Source organism: Nothobranchius furzeri, chromosome 12 (assembly GCF_043380555.1).
Source record: "Nothobranchius furzeri strain GRZ-AD chromosome 12, NfurGRZ-RIMD1, whole genome shotgun sequence".
NCBI classification, from domain to species: domain Eukaryota; kingdom Metazoa; phylum Chordata; class Actinopteri; order Cyprinodontiformes; family Nothobranchiidae; genus Nothobranchius; species Nothobranchius furzeri.
This window is the reverse complement of record NC_091752.1, coordinates 18,988,203-19,007,345: the sequence shown is the minus strand read 5'-3', so window position 1 is coordinate 19,007,345 and position 19,143 is coordinate 18,988,203. Positions and strand designations below refer to the sequence as shown.

The following is a 19,143-nucleotide window of genomic DNA, read 5'->3' as shown; positions in this document are numbered from 1 at the left end:
CTTACGTGCGGCAGCACTGTTTCCCTCCTTTACTGCCAGATCGATGGCCTTCAACTTAAATGCGGCATCATATGAACTCATACGTGTAGTTATCATGATGAGGGGGTATGGATTTGAAAAAATGTCTTCGTCGTGCCGACTGCTTGCATGTGCTAAATTAAAATTAGCACTTTCTTCAATTTCCACTTTTGACTTCCACCTGTTTCACTTTCTGCTAAAGCGCCCCCTGGCAGGTGAAGGAAGATCTTCAGTAACGCCGCACCTCATTATAAGCCGCATGGTTCAAAGCATGGGAAAAAAGTAGCGGCTTATAGTCCAGAAAATACGGTAAGTATTTTATAATTTTATGACTTAATTCTTTCTGATGTTAATCTATTTCTGTTTAAAGATCATTCAGATTTCATGACTTAGTTTTATTTTGTTTAGATCTATGTGAAGCACTTTGTGATTCTATGTCTGTGATAAGTGCTATAAAAATAAAATTTACTTGCATGTGTGTGATTCAGGGCGTACGGCAAAGCGGATTTGAAAATAACTTTTATAACCTCATTCAAGCGTATTTATTTTTTCATTGTTCCGGGAACCCATGAGCTGACTGGAAGGGGAGGAGACTTCGGCTCCCTGTGAAACTGGGTCAGATAGTAAGCATTTTTTAAGTTACCTTAAACTTTATAGGCTATGCACCCTAACTTTAACACCGTGTCAAAGAATGTTGAAATATTAGCAACGACCATGGAGAAACTGCTGATTTGTCATCACCTGGAAGGGTAAAAAAAAGGCAGTTTCTAAATAAGCCTTGCAGTGAGAAAAATGTTTTGCAAGTTGAAAACTATCAACACAGAAAGTTTACTGCAAGGTTTGGCCAAAATTGGGTCATACAACAGTACAGCAATCCCAACTACAACTGTAAATAAATAAATAAGATTTATTGTTGAAGACAAGACCCATAACTGAATAAAAAAGGGAGGGTCAACAATGCGACGGACTAGAAAGTTCATACAGGTGGAATTAGTTAAGACCAAAAGCAGGAGGAGCCGAGGACAAAGCTCCTCGGATGAGAAGCGAAACGTCTTCAGGAAACCGAAAAGGTCCAGTTGCCTTCATTTGAACCCTTTTGGATTACCGTGACCTGGATGACTGAGAACCTTCAACAGCAATTACTGTTAGAGTTTTAAGCCAGCTGATGAATATGTACCCTGTTTATTCTTTTAATTATAAACAGTGTGGACTGTCATACTCTGATTTTTTATTGAGCTCCCCTCATTTTTGAAGACTTATAAGGACAATATGCTTTTTAAACCAGAGCTTGACACACAAGATGTTAGAATAAAAAGAAGCTTAATGTTCTTACTGTAGAAACAAAGTCAGCAGATGGCAAAACAGTCTACATCCAACCCTGACAGCTACAGTTTTCCCTTAGCGTCAACATGACAACACTCAACTCGTAATTATCCATTTCATAAAAGTTTGCACACAAAAGAGGGTTCTGTTCAACATACAGACGCACGGGGAGACTGGGAAGGTGCAAAGTAGATAAAAAGAAAAGCTGTCTCACCTGTGAAACCAGGGGGACACTTGCAGATGTACTGAGGAGGAGACGACGGCTGACTTGTTGAAATGCAAGTGGCTCCATTTAAACAGCTGTCTGGTTTCATCAAGCAGGCGTCTCCCACATGTTGACAAAACTTCCCGATCCAACCTGGGGCACAAATGCACTGCAAAAAAAAAAAAAAAAGACTCAGACTTACCTAAAATAAGCAGGGCCATGGTGCTGTATGCACTAGAAAACACACTGAACAGAGCTGTTTTTATTAGCACAAAAATAAAGCCATCAAATATCAGAGTTCTCCACCTTTTGAGCCAAACCACTGTTAAAAAATCTGATTATGAGGGTTGAATTGTTGACTTTCAGTCTTAAATCTGTTGACTATTTTTGCCTCATTGAATAAACAAATAAACATTTCATTAAAGTATTCTGGTCGGGTCATTAAAATTAAAGAAAGCCTCCTGTTCTTGTACACATAAAAGGTTTTATCCATCTCTGTCATTGAGATATCAACAGCTGCTTCACAATGAGACACTTTTAATTACAATGAGATACTTTTTAATTACAAAAAGCATGATTTGAATAAATCTGTCAGATTTAATTTAGTACTGTTTGGTAGAGCAAAGAGAAGAAAATATGGGATAAATTAGTACCTGGTTTGTTAAATCCCAAATAAAAGAATAGGTTAGCTACAATAATAACAAAAAAAAAATTTGTGAAATATTGGCGGCGGGTGAAACAAATTCTTGGCTTGAGTTATGTGTGTAAAGATGTGCCTTTTAGTCCACAATAACAACTCAAATAAACAGTTGGAAAACATCTACAATTGCAACACAATCATTAATTTCACTTCTCCATAGAAGCAGTTTTACAGATAGTCAATCATCAACTTTACAAATAATTTAGACTAGAATATTCAATTCAAACCTACTATGTGCTTTTAAACAAAGCAATTGCGGTTAATTGTTCATTTTTTCTTATACACAATTCATTTTTTCCCTAGTCTGTTTACAAGTTAGAGTTTTCAGTCCCTAACAGCAAGTGTACCTTGATCATCTGCTCAAAGCATGTGACCCTCTAAGTCCAGTACAAAATTCCAGCAGTAGGTGGCAGTAACACTACATAAACATCTAATTAGATATTTAGTTTTTAACATTATAATCCCACGAAACAAGAACAAAAACATAAACAAAAATAAACACATTTTACAACAGCTACAAGTATGATTTCAGCTCGATCTATATAAATCAATAGTGAGTGTGTGTGAATGAGGGTATGAGAGAGGAGGCACCATCTATCATGCTAGCTAGCTGTTTCCTGTGGCATGGGTGCTGTTCATAAGCATAAATACATAGACGCCTTATTAGGCACTTCAGAGCATAGCAGCGCAGAGTGAGTAACAATGCTGTTTTTTTTGTGCAGCCTACGGTTGCAACAGCTAGCGCATTGAAAACAGATCAGGTGGGAGTTTTGAGACTTTTCTAGCATACCTGTTGGAATATATATGAATGAACCATCATGCCATACCATGTGTCTGACTTTGTGAAAAAGCATTATAAAATGTGTTTTTATTTTAGATGCTAAACACATTCCTCAGGGGAAATAAATGCAATGGGAGTGAACGGAGACAAAACCAAGATTGCATCTGAAAACTATGGCAGCTCCAATAGGCAGTGCCAGTGGACGGGGCATTTATATATGTCCGTGGTGCTGTTGGCCAGTACCCTCTAGAGCAGGGGTATTCAATTCCAGGCCTGCAGGGCCGGTATCAGCACATTTTAATTTTAACTCTGTCTCAACACACCTGATTTCAATCAGCTGGTGATTAACAGGCTTCTGCAGAGCCCAATAAGCTGCTGCACAGGTGATTCAACCACTGAATAAGGTGTGCTGGAGCAGAGAAACCAATAAAATCTGTGGGATGCCGGCCCTCCAAGCAGAGAATTGAATACCCCTGCTCTAAAGACATTGAATTCAGTGGTGCTGATTGGCCAAAAAATCTCCAGTTCTCCCTAGAAACCAAATGTGATTGGCTGTTTAACTGCAGTTCAGGGGCACTTTTTCCAGTGCTCCAGGAGTGAAATTAGTTTGTTGGAACTAATTTACTTTTAGATGACAGATAGCTGGTGAAAGTCACGTGTAGATAATTCACATTGTATGCAGGAACACATAATAAAGCAAAACGGACACATAATTTTTTCTCCTTTCACATCAGAAAGGACGAGCTGCCACAGCAGACAACCACAAAAATTTACCAAAAGGAAATTCCGGTTTACACTTAAAGTGAGAAAGTAAACTTTGAATAAATCAGAATTTAATTAATTTGGCAAAAATATCAAAGAGAAAATTGTATGTGTTCACAGAAAAAACATTCACTGAAATCAGCTCCTATGGATATGAAGTTTTCTAACTTTCTCCCTGTACATAAAGCAATAAAAGACAAATTATGGAATGAGCTCAACACTGTTCACATCCAGACCCTCATTAAGATGAAGCTCAGGTCACATTTGGTGGGCTTCACAGTATTTCATTATGACTGAAACATTATATTACCTACCTGATATCCGCCAATTACACTCAAGCACAATCCCTCATTTAGGCAGTTGATATTGAGCAGCCGACAGTAGTCAATTATTTCTTCACAGTTCTTCCCAGAAAAGCCACTCAGACATCTGTTGTACCAGAAACACAAAGTAGTAATGTCCACGTGATGCTATTGTGATATGGATTTCACTGAAAAGTGTGCACATTTTTCTTCCAGGTTGTTTGGCCTGGATTGTCAAATGGGTGGAGTTAGAATATCAGAAAAGAGAAAGACGTTGTAAATCGAAATAATAAATACTGATTTAAAAAGTGAAATCCACAGCGAGAAAAATACACAAGTAATGAAAATTACGATAATCATCTGAGATTCAGCAGATAGAACAGTAAATTGTAAATGGCCTGTGATATACCGCCTTCTAGGGTTTCTTAACCCCCCAACGTGCTTTACAACACAACCAGTCACAAAAGTGCAAAACAAGATAAATCCTACTAAAAATAAAAAATCATGTAGCCATCCTCCTCTGTGATGTATATAAATGTTTTATTACATAGACTGTACATAGATTTTATTAAGGTATGAATTTAGAAGACATCAAAAGCTGCCTATAATCCAACATAAGCCTCTGTAGGAAAAACTGTAGCTAGATTTGTTTTTAAAGCACGTCAGTTGCAGAGTTTTTAATACTCACCAGCTACCAAGCACTGACCATGACTCATCAATATTTGCTAACTGCATGAATCATTAAAACAGTTTCACATAAAGTTTTTAAACTGTTTGATTTCCTCTGTGATTCCTGGTGAACATCTCTGAAAGGCAGTAAATGGTGGATCCATTTGAGCTCATTTTTCAGCTAATAAACTTTTCATGTGAGTGTAAATAATGGACTGATTACTGCAATTCGCTAAAAATAGTATATAAACATTAAAAGAAGTGCTGAAAGAATAAAAGCACTGTTTCATCATCATTACATGAAAATGGGATTATGAATAACGAATCTTAAAGACATTTTTCTTGTAATGAATAAAAAGGGTCAACTTTCACCATCGAATTGACACAGCATAACCTTTCATACACGCCAGAGCTGCAAAGTCAAGGTTATGCCAGCTGGAGGATCCAGACGCACAAATCAACCTTTTGCTCACTTATTGTTCTTCATCGCAGACGTAAATAAACTGTCAACGTCTCCTGCAAAAGCCTCATCTCTCTGCTAAAAGTTAGACTGCTGGATTCCTCACTCTGAATAAAAGTTAATCCACATGAATCCTACAAGGCTTTACAACTTATGGCTTAAATAATCATATGTGATGAATGAACAAGATGTCCAAATCAAATGTTTGAATAACCTGTTCTTAAATCAATGAATTTGAAATGAATATTGACAACAAATTCGTTTACACCCAGATTTCACAATTTCTTTCAGATACAAAGATTCTGATAAACATCTAGCTTACATCACACCACCTACACATCACACTCCATCACCGCATATCCACTCCATCACATCTCATTACTCATATCTTGTCATGTATAATCATTAGTTTAGAAAATAATAAAGTTCCCTTTTACCTATATATCTGACTCTGAATTAATACGAAGTGTGTTTATGGTCCCTGAACGAGTCAAAGTAACTATAATCTTATGATTAAACATTTAAAGATCAATAAGGGTGATATTTCATATTTATATGGAATCATCACATCTTATTGGTCATAATTAATTTGCAGTCGTCACGTTATAAAGTGTGACTGCTACACTCTGGAAGAAATCTTGTGATATGATGAATAAAGTTGAGTTTTTTTGCAGTTAGCCATGCCATTTACTGCATGGTTAACAGCTGAAGCCACATGCACCCCAGATCTACCTCCTAATGTGTTCCGAGTCATTAGATCTCAGTGCATTCATGATGCATCTTTTGGTGTGTTCCCAGGTGTAGTTAACCGCACACCAGTGTTCAGGTTACTCAAGATGCATGTTAAAGCCAGGTGTGAACAGGGCCTAGGAGACTGACCCCATTAGATAGCACTCTGTGTTTTACCTGCAGAAGTAATCCTTTCCCCTTGGCACGAAAGTAGCATTGTTCAGACAAGGCGATGGGCTGCACATGCTCTGCTGCCTCCTGCATTCTGGGACCACAGTACCATCTGCACAAACACATCCAGAGACCTGCATATAGAAGCAAAACGGGAAGAAAAAAAATCTAGGTCACCTGTCAGTGTCGGGAGAAAAGGGTTAGGTAACACAGATGGTGCATTAGATCACTAACTGTAGGAACTTTATCAATAAAAACCTGCAGTGATTAATGGTTCCTTGATCAACTGCTATAATAATTTCAATGTTGTGTAAAGCAGTAATTTTAAACTATTCTTTACCAATATGAGCAAATGAAGGGATTTATTTATTTACTTAATTTAGCAACATGTTGACTAAATAAATAAATGGATGAAACACCAGGTAGAATGTCTGTGTCACCTGGTCAGCAGCATGATTGATGAGGTTTACAACACTACTGGTTGAATCGTTCAGAATCATGAACTTTTTAAGTAGGCATACATTCATTATTTGAATACATTTTCTGTATAAATCAATGAATGTCCGCCTTTGTCCATTATGCAACGTTGAAGTTTTATCTGCACAAATAACACAAGATTGGAGTTCGGCCATGTTGTTGCTAATGTTAACAGTTGGCTTCTATAGCCTGGATGAAAAATCTTCAACAGCCTTCCCTGGTGGCAAGCCAAGGTGGGCGAGTCCATGAAAGCTAATTTTTAAGTGTGATGTGGATATGTGTGGCTTTCCCTGACCCGAGCATTTCCACATCTATTTTCTTTCCGCGGCTAATGCCGTAAAAAGGGGTAGAAGACTATTTTCATGTTCTGAAACTCAGAGTGACTGACCAAATTTCAAAAGGACAAGTTAACCTTTTTTTCAGTGAAACTTATCTTCAAAGAAAACAACAAATTGATCTTTTAATAATCTGCAACACCAAGATAACTATTTTCAGAAAACCTGTTGTTAATGAGTTTAAAAATTAGCCTAATCCTTTGGATTTATGGATGCACCACCTTCAAAACAGACACAAATTTGCCCTGAATGCCACTGCATGGGCTCAGAATTATTTCAGGTAATAAACGTTTGCTGCTGCATCCAAAAATGTCTATTAAATTTTTCATCAGTGAATGAGTAATGTCGAGTCCTTCTCTGGAACTGAGATGATTTAGGACTGTGTATATTAGCTCAATAGTTTTTCCCCTTTTTGAGAACAGTTTGTTAATTTTAACGAGAGAGAATCAAACCAAATGATGGATGCATTAAAACAGCACGAGTCACTCAATAAAAATATCTAAATGAGAAAAATATCAATTTGAGATTTTCTTTTTTGTTTTCATAATTGAACAGAAGCATTAATATTTTTGCACATAGTTGACATCAAAATGAAAATGAGCATAAATGTAATTTTAAATAAGCACTAAAATGACTCTGCTTCAACGTCCCCTAAGATGTTTTTCATAATCTCGAGTTTCAGCACATATTTTAATGATTTTTTTAAAATTCACATGGCATTCTCATCAGCCCACACAGCATTTAAACTCCTTTAGACTATTTGCGTATTTTGAGCAGTTGAGAAATGAAAACAGATAAAGCAGCAAAAATGATCTATTAAGCAGCAGCTATGTTGTAAAACTGTTGGTTTTAAACTATCCTCTTTTTAGTAATTCTTAGGGTGTTTTGTGAGGGGAATGAAAAAAAATCTGCAATTCACAAAGTGTCCTAAATAAAACAAAGGTTATACAGAAACACAATTAGAGTGGTCGTGCATTTTCTCCAGAGTCTTCCATTCAAAACACCTCCGCCTTTGCAAAATGTATGGGCACAATAACATTTGCAGTGAAAGGTGAAAATAGCAGCAGGCATCCAATTACAAAAAGGTTTTGATGAGCGCCATTTCAAGCCGACACTTAAATATGCACAGGGTCATTTAATCAAAATGCTGGGGGAAGTGAGCACTCCTTCCCTCTGCTCATCTTCTGCTGGAAATATTAATTGCCACCGCAGCCTTCAGAATGAAGCCATTTGATCTTGTTTTGGGACGCTATTAATTTTCATATGACATTTCTTGTTTACGCCCCGCTGAGACAAAACAAATAGGGGGAATGAAGCCCTCACATGCTCCCCTGCAGTGCAATTTTGTTCCTCCGGACACGAATACGGCACGCAGTCCGAGCCAACTTCAGAGTCCAGACAGAGGCATGTGAATCCTTTGGGGGTCTCTATACAAGTCCCACCATTTCTGCATGGATTTGGGTCACAGAGGGCTTTCTTCTTTGCACAAGGAGGGCCTGCAAATTTCAAAACACAAAATTAGTGTTTTGTCTAGGCTGCAAATGTAGAGAATCAAAAAGTACTTTTTTCCAACTCATTCAGATATATTATTTATTTATAAAACCTTAAATTGGAAAAATGGATAATGAATCAGTTTGAAAGAAAAGAAAATCTTAAAAAAATAAAATAAAACTTTCATGGCTTCTAAGCCTCTGGAGGTTTTTATTGATATTTTCTATCAATTACAAATGATGAAGGCATGTGTGAAGTATTGATTTTACACTACGGATGTCTAAAATTATGCATTTTTACGAGAAAGTTTATTTCATCTTAGCCATCAGTTGCTTAGAGACATTGTTTTTAAAAGCCAACAATCTTACTGATGAGCAATAGAACTATTCAGATGTAATGAGGAACAAGTCAACTTCACCACAGTGGGCACGGGTCATCCTTAAACCGTAGAATGATTCTCACTGAGGATTTCACTTGACTTTAAGTAGTCAGAGCTGCAGCTCATTTCACATCGTAAGCTTTTTCACAAGTATGTAATTTTTAAATGTCCTGTAGTCAATTTTTTCTTTTAAAGGGCCAATATCATGCTAAGTCAACTTTTTCGAGTGTTTAACCATGTAATACCGGAGCTTCCTTTTCGACTTTCAAGAAACTCCTGAAGACCCTGCTCTTCAGAGAGCATCTTCTAAACTAGCACCCTCCCTGCACCCGTCCCCCTCTCTACTGTCTACTCCTTGTTCCCTCCTCTCCATGATTCATCATGCTGCCTCACTGCCACCTACGACTGACAGGAAATAGTTTGTTGTTGTTGTTGTTGTTAGCCTCAAGGGCAACATGCCGATTATAACTTGTAAGTTGCTTTGGACAAAAGCATCTGCTAAATACATAAACATATACATATATTATTTCCTCATCAAAAACACCCGTGAAACGATTTTTGGCTTTACGCTCGAATCCTGCTCTTTGAGCTGTAGTTTGCCCAGCTAATGTAAATGGCTAAACGGGGCATGTTTGTGTCACCCTGTGCCACCCATCCCCTTCAAGGTAGTATTTAACCTGCATGCTCCTCCCCTGGCCTGTAAACACTAACGCCCACTTTTTTCAAGTTGCGAGCGGGGGATTTAGGCCAGGAAAATGCTTGCTTTTTAACCTCGCATTGGCTGAGGCAGCAGGCAGCGTCTTGTTCACATACTTGCTGCTGCACTGCACATAGTACTTGAGTATTCCACTAGGGGGCGCAGTAGAGAACTTAGACTGAATAGAGTTCCAAGTTTGTGGGGTACAACCAAAACAAACATGGCGTCAATAGAAGAGGTCAGTAATTGGTTAACTTTGTGACCTGGACAAAAAACATAAATGGCAGCATTATCACAGATGGTAAGAAAGACCTCTAAACCAGAGATGACATGACAATGGCGAATATGATTAGCTCGTTTTGTCAACTTACCCCACTGGTTACTCACAAATTGCAGTTTACAAATGCATTGCATTAATTTCAGAGGACATGCATAAACAATGCTTCAAACAAACGCCATTTACATGAAGCATCCATGATAAACACACGTACGCAGAATTTTAAATAGTATATTCCGACCCTTAATCTCCCCAGTTACGAAGAAGTGATTCCTTTTTTAGTCTGCACCTTTGATAATGCCATCCCCAAGTAGAGTTTAATTGTCAGCAATGTTTGGATTTTATCTTCGGGAGCTCTCATAAACTGAGCCAGAATATGTTTTTTCTATGTTATTTCACTGATGATGTAAAATAACCGCCACAGGAGTGGGCTAAGAGATGGATTCCTCCCTCAAATCGGCACCATTCCAACATTAAAACAATCAGAGTTGCAAGTTAAACCAAAATGTTAACTGCTACCTGACTGTTTGTTAAAGTTATAGCTACAAGCCCAGGGTTTCCCCCAGTGCTTTATAAGCCTGGCGGCCCACCAGGCTTTGCTTGTCCACCCGCCAAGCTAAGCGTCATGCCCCGCCCCCCTCCCCGACCCTACCATGTCTGCTGACACAAACGGCGCAACGAAACTAGAGCCCTCGAACAGCTGAGACTGGTGAGAAACAGCAGCGGAACATGTGCAAACCCCCCACCCCCGCTCTCACAGAGGAGCACTGCGGGGCGGAGCATGCGACCCCCCACCCCCACCCCCCCACCCACATCTAAGAGGCGGATGCAGAGTAATGCTGCAGTGACTTTATGCACAAAAAATATAAAATTAGACTAAATTCACTGCAGGTTCAAGTTGAATAAAGTTTTGATGTTATTCCCTGGTGGGGTTTTCTTTTCTTTTCTTTTTTTTTTGGTACGTTCTTCACACAGTGCCTACACATTTATCTTTCTAGTGACTCTTCCTTTGCATATTTCTTTAATCCCCCTGCTGATACAAGTGCACACGTCCCAGAGGCTCCCCACAGTCTCCTCTGTGGGCATCAATCTTACTGTATACAACTTCAGGGGTTTGCTTTTGCATCACCTCGCTTTAACAAGTTTCCAGAACTGGTTCACCAAAAGCTGCACCAGTTCAGATAGTTCTCGTCACTTTTATGCCTGACACTTATAATCTTCGTATCATTAACTTCACTCATGTCAAGAAGTCCTGATAACTTCCTTGCTTTGCATGAAAACCAACATATTTTTCTTACGTGTTATTTATTTTGACTCTCTCAACAAACATAATAGGACATAATATTTCAAAACGTAGCCTAAATATTTTGTAAAACTACTTTTCCAGTATGAATATGGGCATGTGAATGAGGTAAAGTCTTGCAACTAATCTGTTAAAGTTAGAGCAAACGAGACTCAAATCAAAAGAAGATCTTATTTGAAACATCCCAAGAGCTCAAATCTTTATTCTGTGTGCATAGGCGTTGTCCGATGTGGGCATCCAGCCCCGGGGCAGCCACTAAAATCCAACTGATTAATGAGCCAACTACAACAGGGAGGTGGAGAAAACACAAGCTCCACAGAACTCACAAGAAGCTGCCCGGACAGTAGGACACCATGACTATGCAAACAGATCCACGGGATCCTGGCTGTCTTCAAAGAGCATTAACAACTAAAGCTAATTTGATGAAAGCTGCCCAGGCTAAGGAAGTATGCTTGCAACAAATTGCATTTTAACACATGCATTGTTCATTAAATTGAGAAAAATATCAGCTGTTTGGTGGCATTATGACAAACTGTCCTGTTTGTTGTTAGACATCATTTTAAAGTTTGAATAAATGGAAAACCCAATTTTAAGTCTTGTAAGAAAATGCAGCAAGAATAGATAAAAAATCTAAGAAGGTGAAGCAGACTGAATAATCAGAATGATTGCAGGTTTACGCAGAGGAAGAACATATATTTGGTGGGAGAGTGATGCTCATGATCAGAAATGAATCAGTAGTGATCTCAGAAACCGGTACTTGCAACGGGTTCTGACAGGACGTGTCTCAGGACAACACACACTCCTGATCAATGGTACCCTAACAGGAATCGGCCATGTGCACTGATGCAGATCATTACCATCGCTGGTGCTAGTTTGTTCTTCACTGATAAGGGTACTTCATGGTGTAGAACACCACCACCACCACCACCACCACCACCCAAAAAAACAACAACAAAAGGACTCATTTTAAGACAGATTATGTTGTTCTTGTCTTCAGTGCATAACAAATTAGCTCAAGCCCAAATATAATTTCCTTCTTTGGTAGAAATGTCTCAGGTGACAGCTTAAGGATACAAACAATAAATAAACTCAACAGAAAACCTCAATTTCCAGCCTTTATCACTACACCGTGTTTGTTTTCTGACTCTTAAATATTTTCATAATTCATTCACCGTCCATTTGTAGAACTGAAAGCAAAACTCTCAATTCAATTCAATTTTATTTATATAGCGCCAAATCAAGACAAGAGTCATCTCAAGGCACTTCACATAATAAACATTCCAATACAGGTCAGTTCATTAAGCCAATCAGAAAAAATGTTTCCTATATAAGGAACCCAGCAAATTGCATCAAGTCACTGACTAGTGTCAGTGACTTTACAGCAATCCTCATACTAAGCAAGCATTTAACGACAGTGGAAAGAAAAACTCCCTTTTAACAGGAAGAAACCTCCAGAGAATCCTGGCTCAGTATAAGCAGCCATCCACCACGACTCACTGGGGATCGAGAAGACAGAGCAGGCACACACACACACACACACACGTGCGCGCACACGCACGCGCACACGCACACGCACACACACGCACACACACACACACACACACACACACACACACACACACACACACACACACACACACACACACACACACACACACAGCAATGTGTCCATGGTTACACCATGATTGCTTAGTAAATATTCTATTTGGCGAGAGAAATTTTATTGTATTTATCCTAGTGAATCTATTGTTAAACGGGTAAACTAGTAGTAGCACATCCAATGTCACGGAAAGCAAAAAATTATTATCAGGAGAGGGAGAATGTTTAAGTGGTTAGCAGCAGTGTGTTAGACAATGGCCCCCTCCATGAGGCCACCACAGCTCAGCAGAACATCATTGTACCTTCTTCTGGGGAGAAAAACACTTAGAGAAAAAATAAAGTTAACAGCTGAAATAGCAGGAGCAGATTGCAGAAGAAAGTAGTAGTGTGTGAAAAGTGGTCAGTGTATCCTCCAGCAGTCTAAGCCTATAGCAGCATAACTACAGAGATAACAGGAGGCATGTTGGAGGCAGGGCAAGGGAGAGCCGTCTTTACCGACTGTACACTCTACCTCCCTCACCTCACTCTCCTTGCCTAAACATCTTAATCTAACAGTTGAATTGTTTCCGCAGTCTTCATTAGTGTCTACAAGAATAATTCATCACTACATTAAACTAATCAGCTGTGTTCATGATCTAAAACATGCATGGAACATGCTGGAAACAGACTGCAGCACCAGGTAAGTCCCAACAGAGCGGACCACTAGGCTGAAGTTGTAAGTGCAATGTTCTGGTCACAGGGTGAGATAGGGGCTGGGTGGTCTTTCTTAACCATGTAAAGGGTCATTTTAGCACATACTGGCTCAAGAAAATGATTTAAAAATATGAAAAAATTGTTAAGTATCCATTAAAATTATAGTTTAATTCATAGCCTCTTCTTTTCTCTGATTTATGTGCTTGCCTAAAGGTATGAAACTAAGATGAGATCAAGTCATTCTCAAAAAATTGACATTCCTGAAATTTATCTGCAGGTTGTGACATTAAGAAAAAACTTTAAAAAGTTTATTCAAATTTTTAATTACTTAAAGATTTTTTTTTACCACCTCAGTGACCTCATCACCACTCTGTGGCAAGGCTCCAGGGGTGGATGAGATCCGCCCGGAGTTCCTAAAGGCTCTGGATGTTGTGTGGCTGTGTTGGCTGACGCGGCACTGCAATATCGTGTGGACATCGGGGGCAGTCCCACTGGACCGGCAGACCAGGGTGGTGGTTCTCTTATTTAAAAAGGGGGGGCCACAAGGTGTGTTTCCACAACAGGGGGATCACACTCTTCGGCCTTCCTTGTAAGGTCTATACAGGGGTTCTGGAGAGGAGGGTCCATCGGATAGTTGAACCTCAGATTCAGGAGGAGCAATGTGGTTTTTGTCCTAGCTGTGGAGCACTGGACCAGCTCTGTACCCTTAGGGGGATCCTGGAGGGTGTGTGGGCATTTGCCCAACCAATCTACATGTGTTTTGTGGATTTGGAGAAGGTGTTTGACTCGGGGGGCCCTGTGAGGGGTACTCCAGGAGTACGGGGTACCGGGCCCTCTGATACGGGCCGTTAGGTCCCTGTATGACCGGTGTCAGTGCTTGGTCCACACTGCGGCAGTAAGTCGGGCTCGTTCCCAGTGAGAGTTGGAGTGAAATGATTTGGAGCTCCTCATTCATGTCTTTGTGTCATCCCGTGTAGACTATTGTTATAGTTTATTTTCTAGTCTGAACAAAAAAGAGCTCCATTGTCTGTAACTAGTGCAAAACTCTGCTGCAAGAATCCTGACACGCACGAATAGGTTTCACATATCCCCCATCCTAAAGGAACTTCATTGGCCGCCTGTGTCTTTTAGGTTTAAGTTTAAGATTTTGGTTTTGGTTTTCAGAGCCCTGCAAGGACAAGCTCCCTCCTACATTAGAGAATCTATCCAACCCTACACCCCTATGCAGGCTCTGAGGAGTGGGGATCTTAATCTGCCTAAAGTTCCTCGCATTTACTATCGCACTAGAGGTGACCGTTCATTTGAAGCTGTAGCTCCTAAACTCTGGAATAACCTATCCCTCACTCTGCATTCTATTGATTCTGTCGACAAGTTCAAGAGTGAGCTTAAAACTCATTTATTTGTCCAGGCATTCGTCTAGTTATTTTAGGGCTGTTATGTTCTCTGTGTGGTCTTGGCCTTTTATGATATGATTTAATTTTTATTAATTGTTTTGATTCACTGTTTTTATTTTCGCATTTCTTGTTTAAACTTTTAAAATGTTGTCAAGCAGCTTGTGGCTTATGCCTGGGAAAGGTGCTATACAAATAAAGTTTACTTACTTAATCCGCCAAGGCTGCCCTTTGCCACCGATTCTGTTCATAACCTTTATGGACAGGATTTCTAGGTGCAGCAAAGGTGTTGAGGGCATTCGTTTTGGTGGCCTGAGGATCAGGTCTCTGCTTTTTGCAGATGATGTGGTTCTGTTGGCTTCATCAGAACGTGATCTTCAGCTTTCGCTGGAGCGGTTCACAGCCGAGTGTGAAGCAGCTGGGATGAGAATCAGCTCCTCTAAATCTGAGACCATGGTCTTCATTCAAAAATGGTAGAATGCCTTCTCCGGGTCAGGGATGAGGTCCTGCCCCAAGTGGAGGAGTTTAAGTATCTCTGGGTCTTGTTCACGAGTGAGGGAAAACTGGAGCGTGAGATCGATGGGCAGACTGGTTCTGCATCTGCAGTGATACGGGCATTGTATCGGTCTGTTGTAGTGGAGAGAGCTGAGTCAGAAGGCGAAGCTCTCGATTTACCGGTCGATCTACGTTCCTACCCTCACCTATGGTCATGAGCTTTGGGTAGTGACCGAAAGAACGAGATTGCGGATAAAAGCGGCTGAAATGAGTTTTCTCTGAAGAGTGGCGGGGCTCTCCCTTAGAGATAGGATGAGCAGGTCGGTCATCCGGGAGGGGCTCAGAGAAGATTCGCTGCTCCTCCACATCGAGAGGAGCCAGTTGAGGTGGCTCGGGCATCTGGTCAGGATGCCTCCTGGACGCCTCCCTAGTGAGGTTTTTCAGTCACGTCCAACCGGGAGGAGGCCTAAAGGAAGACACAGGACACGGTGGAGGGACTATGTCTCTCACCTGGCCAGGGAATGCCTTGGAATTTCCCCGGAGAAGCTGACCCAAGCGGCGGGGAAGAGGGAAGTCTGGGCCTCTTGATTTAAGCTACTGCCCCCACGCCCCGACTCCGGATAAGCGGATGAAAATGGATGGATGGATGGATGGATAGATTACTTAAAATTTTTATTATTTTCTGTTTTCACAAATTTTACTCTCAAAAACCTTTAAAAAATACACATTTACTTTTAAAAGTAGTATTTCTCTTTCTTTAAACTATCCATCCATTCAATATCTTAACTGTGTCAGCCTTATCAGGGTCTCATGGGAGCTGGTGCCCACTTCCAGTGGTCATCAGGGGGACATCCTGGACAGGTCGCTAGTCCATCACAGGGACACAAAGAGGCAAACAACCAGTCTCTCACTCACTGACACCAAATTAGAGCCTCCAATAAAACTAATATTCATGATTTTGGTCAGTGGGAGGAAATCAAAACACCTGCAGAAAACTCCTGCATGCATGGGAGAAAAAGCTTCTTCCATGAGAAAAACGGCAAAGGTCAAATTGGAACCAGCGCCCTTGTTGCTGCAAGGCAACAATGCAATCTGTCGCACCACCATGCAGCCCTTTTTGTACACAACCTAGGATTAGGGCTGGGCGATGTGGCCTAAAATAAATATGACGATATATTGAAGGGTTCACCTTGATAAAGATAAATGGACGATGACTACAGGTATACACAGAAACAAAGGTTGTCCACTAGACGGGGCTGCTATCAATTTCTATCTCATCTATTTTTATATGTCCATGGCTGCTACATGTATTACACTGAGTCACATTTTTACATGACTTAAGGTGGTAGAGCTTCTTAAAGGGACATGAACATTGCCAACCTACACACATCTTTTCATTTTTTTTATTATCAAATTTATTGACATGTCAAAGATTATCTCGATAAGAGTCAAGAATTTCGATAATACATTTTTGGTTTATTGTCCAGCCCTACCTAGAATTTAGTAAAACGTTTGAGGTCACTGGGACTTCTAATCCAGTTTGGTGTCATATGCTTGGGCAAACAAAAACTTTTCTATGAAATGACACTTGTCCTTTTCTTCTATTAAAATTTGAAACTTTCAGTTCAACATTCAAGTGGCACCCACATATGACAAAGCTGACGGCAAAATGGTGACATTTAGTTTCAAAGGTTGTTAAATGTTTAATCTTCTCTCGCAAATGTTTAGAGTTCTTTTCATCCAGAAAAAAAACTTTCCTTCTTTTTCAATATTCATTCTTCAAAGCCGTATTTAAGTCTAAGGGTGGCTATCACAGAGAACCATCCTCCAAGGCCGATGCTCTTTTTAAATTTGTGGGTTTTTTTTTTTACTTTTAACATGCAAATCTAACGGGTGCATCCTTCACCGCTGTTCCACAATTTCACAAACAAAAATATAACTAGCACACAACACAACGTGTATTTCTATCTCAGCTATTGCCTTCGTGAAATACAAAGAGACTTTCTTCCTTGGCTGTATGACCCTAATGGGCTCTTGTACAGAAGAATGCCAGAGAGTACTGTAAGCAACCTTGAAACCACATCTCTGAAATAATAAGCTGAAAGCTTGTGCTTGACTCAAAAGGCGAAACTATGACACTTCAAAACTGCTGCCAAGGCAAAGCGTGCAACAAACAAAACAATGAATCAATGTAAGGAGCCACCTGGAGGGCTTACTCCAGAAAGTTCATTGCAGGCTTGCTTTTGCTGCAGGCAGTGATATCCAGGGCAGCCTGGGGAGTATCCAGGTCTATGAGCCCATTTGGCTGTGATATCCATTAAACTAACTGCTTTGCTATGGTAGACGAAACTAAATGAGTCAAACAGTAATTGTCTCCATACAAGTTCAGCAAACCAAGAGCACCATCTCATTTTCTAACATGAGCATGCAGTACTGCCTCTAAATGAAAAGAAGAAACAGTTTGGCTATTCTAAATGTAATAGGGAGAGATCATTAGCATAAAAGAGCTGAGGAAATCTACAACCGGACACCGTCATCAACTTGGGCGGTCATTGTTATTCAATAAAACATAAACAGAATCTTAATAATCATTTGTGACCTTTCCTTTTGGTTTTAAGCCTGGCCCTTTCCCTCCTGTCACCCTTTTATGATCAAGAACTTGGTATAATTTGCTCAGGAGACACAGCCCATAGCAAATTAAAATCTAAACCGACTGCTGTAAACCTTTGTTTTATTAGCTCAGACACGCTTAGTTAGCTAGCACTTTAGCCTTGCCCCTTTACAGTGTCCTATCAGGGGATGTAACTAGAAGAGTTTAATTTGAAATAGCCACTTCATATATTAAGATGACAGCTGTAAGATCAGGTGGAACCAGGTTTATGGTCCATAAGGAATAACCTAACGTTATTCTTGATGCTTTTTTACTTCAGTTGAAGCTTTTCCAGAAATACTTTTCCCTTTCAGAAAAATGTCTGAGTTTTAGTTATAATTGAGTATGTCTGCATAAAATTTAGTGATGCACCAATATGAAATTTTAGGGCCAATACCAATATCCGATATTAAGATCACTGTTATGGCCGATAACCGATATTTGCCAATACCGATATACTGACAATTATGTTTCTAAAATCAGCAGAATTGATATAGAATGAAAATTGTTAAAGCTGAATTTATGTTATTTTGTACACACAACACACACGTTTACGATAATGAGATTATTACAGTCACTGTTCACATGACTAAACAAATACACATCACCCCCTCACCCTCTGAAACAGGTAAACAAATGGAGACGAGATGGTAAAAAGATCGGTTGTTAATATCGGCCAGTTTTATTTATCGAACCGATATGCTAAAAAATGACTGACATCGTCCGATACCAATATTGATGCCAATGTATTGTCCATCCCTAATAAAATTAGTAAGTAATGACTTTTAACATAAATATGTGGGCAGGAGTTGGTGTTGGGTGTCCTCAGCTTGTCTTAGGTACAGGTAAGGGGATCATCAAGGAAAAAAGGTTAGGAACCACTGATATAGGAGATCTGTTTTACCACTACTTGTAAAATGAAGTGTTGGCTTTATTCTTATAGTTGGTTCGTAACATGATTGTAGCAGAAAGTTCATCTATAATATCATTAACAAGCTTGAAAATTTAATCTACTGCCTACCAGACAATCCGGTGTCACACATGCATGTGAAGGAGGTGGATGAAGTTTGAACACACTTCCCGTGTTCACAAATTTGGTCGCAGTTTTCTTTCCCAACAACTTCAGAGCAGTTGATGCCTAAAACAAACAGCACACTGGAAAGCTATTTAGGTGACATAGACAATAGTTTAGATTTGTTTTGCAGTTTAAGTGTTTATGATGACAATTAGGGCTGC

At 39.8% G+C, this 19,143-nt stretch overlaps 1 protein-coding gene across 1 annotated transcript in view; it reads right to left on the bottom strand.

The window, feature by feature from the left end:
* Positions 1–19,143, bottom strand: part of eys (eyes shut homolog) — a 370,767-nt gene that overhangs the window by 317,852 nt on the left and 33,772 nt on the right. Inside the window, exons 4-8 of the mRNA XM_054750130.2 lie at positions 18,929–19,045; positions 8,256–8,428; positions 6,127–6,254; positions 4,104–4,218; positions 1,556–1,715 (exon numbers count right to left, since the gene is read on the bottom strand). Of these exons, the coding sequence (XP_054606105.2) occupies positions 1,556–1,715; positions 4,104–4,218; positions 6,127–6,254; positions 8,256–8,428; positions 18,929–19,045 (693 nt within the window). The remainder of the gene's footprint in view (positions 1–1,555; positions 1,716–4,103; positions 4,219–6,126; positions 6,255–8,255; positions 8,429–18,928; positions 19,046–19,143) is intronic.